This window comes from Leptonychotes weddellii, chromosome 1 (genome assembly GCF_054177405.1).
Source record: "Leptonychotes weddellii isolate Sample4059 chromosome 1, ASM5417740v2, whole genome shotgun sequence".
Classification (NCBI taxonomy): domain Eukaryota; kingdom Metazoa; phylum Chordata; class Mammalia; order Carnivora; family Phocidae; genus Leptonychotes; species Leptonychotes weddellii.
Genome location: NC_138369.1, coordinates 48,949,715 through 48,955,714, shown reverse-complemented (window position 1 = coordinate 48,955,714; position 6,000 = coordinate 48,949,715). Strand labels below are relative to the sequence as shown.

At 56.0% G+C, this 6,000-nt stretch overlaps 1 protein-coding gene across 6 annotated transcripts in view; it reads left to right on the top strand.

Moving 5' to 3' along the window:
- RAB43 (RAB43, member RAS oncogene family) overlaps positions 1 to 6,000 on the top strand; it is a 353,030-nt gene that overhangs the window by 234,406 nt on the left and 112,624 nt on the right. The window contains exon 1 of one of the 6 annotated variants that reach the window (XM_081823028.1): positions 5,004 to 5,366. The exons of 3 other annotated variants lie outside the window; for them this stretch is intronic. In XM_081823028.1, coding sequence (XP_081679154.1) covers positions 5,163 to 5,366 — 204 coding nt within the window. In that variant the 5' untranslated portion in view covers positions 5,004 to 5,162. Of the gene's footprint in view, positions 1 to 5,003; positions 5,367 to 6,000 lie in introns of those variants that run through there. 2 more of the 6 variants (XM_031038041.2, XM_006742391.3) reach the window with 2 other exon arrangements.

The following is a 6,000-nucleotide window of genomic DNA, read 5'->3' as shown; positions in this document are numbered from 1 at the left end:
TCTTCATCATTCAGTCAGCGGAATTACCGGGATTCTAACCTCTGGGACAGTGTTAGAATCCCTGCAGTGTACAAAGCCTCTCCCAGCTGGGATCTTGCAGTGACTTGCCGGGTCGCAGGCAGGACAGGAATTAGCGTCCCCCATCTGAGGAAACCGAGGCTGGTGGAAAAGCACCCAGCACCATCTCCTACAGGTGTCCTTGGCAGAGATGGACCCAACCCCAGGTTTCTTCCTGTCCTGGAGGCCCTGACTGCTTGCCTGCCTGCCAGGGGCCCCAGAGGGAACGTCTCTGCAGGGCTCCCACTCCAGGCCTGGAACAGAAGAGGAATCGGCTTGGCAGGTGTCACCAGTAGTGGGGATGTGGTTCCCTTGGGCCAGTTCATTGCTCAGAGGCAAAGGAACCAGTCTTGGGAGGCTTGAGTTTGTTGACAAAATCTGTTTCATGGTTTATATTAGCTTTGGCTCTGCCCAAAGTTTCCAAAAAGGCGGCTTTCCATAGATACATTTCCATAGACTCCCCTCTCCTTTGCTCACCTCACTGGTTTTCCTGTGAGTAAAACATCAGTCTTCTTGTTTTGCTTTAAGATTCATCAGACCAGCTCCACCCAGGCCTCAGGCCGGCCTTCCTCCCCCTGCCTGCACTCTGCCCCCCTGACACTTGTGTTCCTGCTCTTGAGCAATGTATAAACAAGGAAGAGATTAACATCGTTCTCCTCTGACCCTGGATACCTTGCGCAGTGATGAGAGGGACAAGCCTGTCACGGGGAAGCAAAATGCTGGTTATGTTGCCGCAGACTGCCCCACTTCCACCCCACCCCATCCGCTAACAACTGAACTGGAGAAGAGACATCAGCATCCCACTGCCTCCTCCCAAAGCCCCAAGACAGGATGGCGTGGGGGTGTCTCAGCCCCTGCTCACAGGAACTGTGAAGCGGTGACTGCAGGAACCCATCTGGGTACATCAGGCCTTCCCTAACGGGGCAGGCAGTACTTGACTAATGAGCAGACGGGTCCCCAGGGAGACTAGTGGCAGGCAGGGAGAGCAGGGCTGATCCCCATCGGTCCCTCTGGCTACGCCATGGAGGATTCTGTGAAAACTGGCAAGTTGGAGGGTCTGGGGAAAAGGAGGGGGGGTTGAACAGATCATGTTGGAGGAGTAAGGTGGAACAGGGTGTTCCAGAGGGTCTGGGGCTTATCACTGAAGTTTGAGCCAGGGAGTGGTCTCATCAGAGCCCTTCCAGCAAGCCCATTTGGTGGGGGTGGGGGACAGTGGGGACTGGAAGCTGATGGGAGGAAGCCAGGGCAGTCCCGGGTGGAGGCACTGTGCCAGGTGGAAGGTGGCATGGAGTTGGTAGAGGTTGGAGTAGGGGTGCTGAGAGCCATTTGATCCCTCATTTTCAGGTAGAACCTCAAGCATGAAATGGGTACCATCAATAGAAGCAGGGAGGGCTAGGGTTCATTTGACCCATGTTTATGATGTTTTGGGGTTCTGGGAGTGAGGAGAGAGTCGGATGGCTGGCATTTCTTTGGCCTTCAGGTGGGCTGAGGGCTGGCCTCTGGGAGGGAGCCTTCCCAGTTCTCAGCCAGCACCCACCCAGGGCACCTAAGTCTGCAATCGCACCATTATATTCTAATATCGCGTAGCAAGCACTCTTCTATATTAAGAATGCAGGGTATCATGGTTGATGCTGGTCTTCAGTTCTTTACAGTGTTTTCTCACCTTCGTGTCTGATGGGTCTGATGGGGGCACATTTTTAGCACCAAGTCTGGGCGCTGCCAAATAAAACTCAGATGATACTGTTAGAGGCTGTATATTTTAATCATGGTGACAGTAGAAAGAATAAAGATGAAAAAAGAAAGGAAGAAAGGAACGGAGGGAGGAACCAAGGAAGGGGAAGAAAGGTGGCGTTTGTCCCTCTAACCACGAGTTCTGATCCACAGACTGTTGGGGTTACAGCAGATGCTTCAGTTTATCAACTGGGATGGTGTGCCCCCATGTGGCAACAGCACAAACACAGTTTAAACTCAGCCCACCCACTGCTAGCTTTAAGAATGTTAATTTTTTTTTAAAGATTTTATTTATTTATTTGAGAGAGAGAGACTGAGCGAGAGAGAGAGAGAGGGAAAGAGCATGGTGGGGGGGAGGGTCAGAGGCAGAGGGAGAAGCAGGCTCCTCACTGAGCAGGGAGCCTGACCTGGGGCTTGATCCCAGGACCCCAGGATCACCACCTGAGCCAAAGGCAGCTGGTTAACTGACTGAGCCACCCAGGCGCCCCAAGAATGTTAAATTCTTGACACATTTTTAAAAATTTGGGATATGCATTATTTCAAACTTGGGGCCTTAAGTGAGATATCATAAACAGTTTTGAATTTGAATCGCTCTGTTTCAAATGGGCATAATTCAATTTCAGATAAAATGCCACTGTGCTAGTCAGAAACTTACCACCAAAAGAGAGGAAATGCAGATATTTTTTTAACAGCTTTATTGAAGTATAATTTACACACCATCAACTCCACCCATTGTAAGTGTACAATTTAGGAATTTTAATAAATTTCCTGAGTCATGCAGCCCTCATGACAGTCTAGTTTTATTTTATTTTTTAAAATAGATTTTATTTATTTGTTTGAGGGAGAGAGTGGGGGGTGGGGGTGTGGGGTGGTGAGGGGCAGAGGGAGAAGCAGGCTCCCTGCTGAGCAGGAAGCCCGACGAGGGGCTCGATCCCAGGACCCTGAGATAATGACCTGAGCCGAAGGCAGATGCTTAACCGACTGAGCCACCCAAGTGCTCCAACAGTCTAGTTTCAGAACATGTCCATCACCCTACAAAGACAAGTGGTAGCTGGGCTTTCTGGCAAAATCCATAGCCAGACCAACATGCCCCCATCCCACCCTAAACCAATGCCAGTCAAGATGAATGTAAAAGCCCATTCAGTTATTCAGCCACATGTCCACCCCACCCTGCAAATGTCTACACTCTTCCTTCCTCTCCCCTTGCTTCCAATAGCTGAGTCTTGGCTCATCCTGGCCCCTGGGCTCACCTTTTCCTTTCTTCTCTCCACCAGTGGCTGTGAGGAGCCACTCTGGGCTGGAACAGATGTTATTTTCTGGGGTTCTGAGCTTTGACATGCCCCAGAGCCAAGCCCAGCCTGTGGAAGCCTTCCATCCCATGTCCTTCTGTCTCCTTCTAGCTCAGAATGGGAGACTATTTCCTGCCCTTCCAATCTGATGTAATAAAGCTGGGCTCCCAGAATTGCTTTTCCTTGTCACTTTGGGGGTTCCTGTCTAACACTGTTGGGTACTTCCCATGGGAGAAGAGTTCACACTGTTCCAGAACAGATTGCTCCTCCATCTTCTCTATGGGTCTGTCTTTGCCTCCTCATCCAGTCAGTCTCTTCCCCACTTGGCTGGTAAGGTTCGTCAGGGATCCTGGTGGACTTGCCCTCTATGGTCTCCTTAAGCTATGGGAAAGCCCTCTTCCCTTTTCTGCTGGGGAGGGTATGGATTTTTGTCTTCTTTGTTCACTGATGTGTTCCAAGGGCCTAGAACAGTACCTGAACCATAGTAGGCATTAATAAAATTTATTGAACCGGGCGCCTGGGTGGCTCAGATGGTTGGGCGTCTGCCTTCGGCTCGGGTCGTGGTCCCGGGGTCTGGGATCGAGTCCCGCGTCGGGCTCTCTGCTCCTGGGGAGCCTGCTTCTCCCTCTGCCTCTCTCTCTCTCTCTGTCTCTCATGAATAAACAAAAAAAATAAATAAAATAAAATAAAATAAAATTTATTGAACCAAGTAGAACTGGAGTCTGAAGAGGGCAGGAGTGTTCTCAATTCCCTCCCAGCTGGGTAGTTGGGAAGCCCTTTGTGGGGAGAGGTTCCATTTTATCTATTTCAAGCTTATGTGGGTTCTATTTCTCGAAGGACCCTTGGTTTATGGATTATCTTGGCAGAAGCTGGTCTGACCCTCCACAGAATTCCCCACAAACCTTCCATGTTCCTTTGCTCAGGCCAGTCATTGGTGCTGTTTGGCTGGGTCAGTTCCCCCAAATGGACCCATAACCCCAACCGAGCCAGTCCACCCTGAGCCATTTGGACAGCTGCTTCAACCACTGCTAGGCTGCCTTTGGGGGTTGTGATTTCCCAACTCCTCCTTCTGGCCTTGCCATCCACCAAATGGGCTCTCTAGATCCCTTCTCCTGAGAGTCCTGAAAGGGGGGGTCACGTTGAGGACACAGCCTTCAGGTCCCTTTCCCCATCGGGATTCTGGTCTTCACCCCAGTTTTGTAGCCGGCTTAATTTGCGGCCTCACTGAAGCCTTCTAGTTCCTTGTAGTGGGCCGCTATGCCTTTCCCTTCTGTGTGGGAAGATGGTACCACCTCTCCCAACCCCTGTTGGAGGGATTCTGCCGTGGTTGTCCCCTTCCCAGTGATCCATTCTAGAGGAGGCCATTCTGGGTGCAAGGGCTGGGTTAATGGCCCCAGGCCTGCAGGCCCACCCAGAGACTCCACTGTACCCTTGAGTCAGCTCCTCATTCCACCCTTGAGGCAGCCTGGCCCGTGGCGGTGGGGGGCGTGGCGAGGGCTGGGGGCGGTGCCGTGGGCGGAGTTGGGTTGTGGGCGGACCTAGGGGCGGGGCTGAGAAGCGGAGAGTCCCCGGGCCGAGGGCAGCAAGTCGGTCTGGGGGCGGGGCAGAGAGCGGTGCTGGGGGCGGAGTTTGGCCGGGGCGGTGCTGGGGGCGGGTCCGAGGGCAGAGTCTGATCGGGGGTGTGGCTGAGGGCGGAGTCTGTCCCGCGAAGTGCTGAGGTTAGAGCGGGGATGGGGCGGGCCCAAGGTGCTGAGGGTAGAGTCGGGCTGGGGCGGGGCTGAGGCCGGGCGCGAGGGCCGGACTGGCCCGGAACGAGCAGAGGGCCGGCCGCGAGCTTTGCGGAGGCGGGACTAGGCGAGTCCCGGACTGAGCGGAGGCCCGCGGGGCTCCGGGCTGGCCGGGGGCGGGGCGGGGCGGGGGGGCTGACGGGGCGGGGCCGGGGCGGAGCCGGGCCGGGGCCGGCTGTCGGCTGCGCCCCTACTTCAGGTGTTGCGGCGGTTCCACGTCGCCAGGCGGTCCGCGGCTTCCGTGAGCTCAGGCTTCCCTCAGCGTCCGGAGCGCCGGCCCTTTGGCTCCCACGCGGCCATGGCGGGGCCGGGCCCGGGCGCGGGGGACCCGGACGAGCAGTACGATTTCCTGTTCAAGCTGGTGCTGGTGGGCGACGCGAGCGTGGGAAAGACGTGCGTGGTGCAGCGCTTCAAGACGGGAGCTTTCTCGGAGCGCCAGGGCAGCACCATCGGCGTCGACTTCACCATGAAGACGCTGGAGATCCAGGGCAAGCGGGTCAAGGTGGGAGGCCCGGCCTGGGGTCGCCGCGCGGGGGTGGCCTGGCCCTCTCTGGCTGCCGCGCAGCCCGGGCTCCTACGGGCACCGGGTGTCGACCGGGGCCCCTAGAAGGCGCTCCCTCAGCGGGGGCGGCCCCAGGCCGCAGCGAGCGCCCCGGATTGTCCTGAGGATTCTGGCAAATCTCTTTCGATTCCCCCTTTCCCTTCCTCCTGTCGGAGCAGGCCCAGGCCTTGGGGTCTGGGTCAGGTTCAGTCCTCAGAGCGCCGGCCTTGGGTTGTGTGTGTGGGTGTGTGTGTGTGTGTCTTGGGGGTAGTGCGGGGGAGGAGGCCCCGCCCGCCGGAGCTTACACCCTGGGGGCACTTTTGCTCCAAAATAACTTCGCCAGTGGAAGGCAGCAGAGCGCCTCGGAGTGCGGGGGACAGAAGGCCGCCTGGCTGGCCTGACCCTTCCCCACCGCGATCGAAGCCCCCAGCTCTGCCCTGGTGGGGGGAACCCGGCCAGAAAACTACACCCCCCCACGACTAGGAGGGATCAGGAAGTAGTTGTTTCTAGGACCGGAGGGCCAAAACTTTTTGTCAGAATTTCCGGCCTGGCCACGCCTCCCTGCAGTCTCTTTGTGGACCTGGTGGTGGAACTT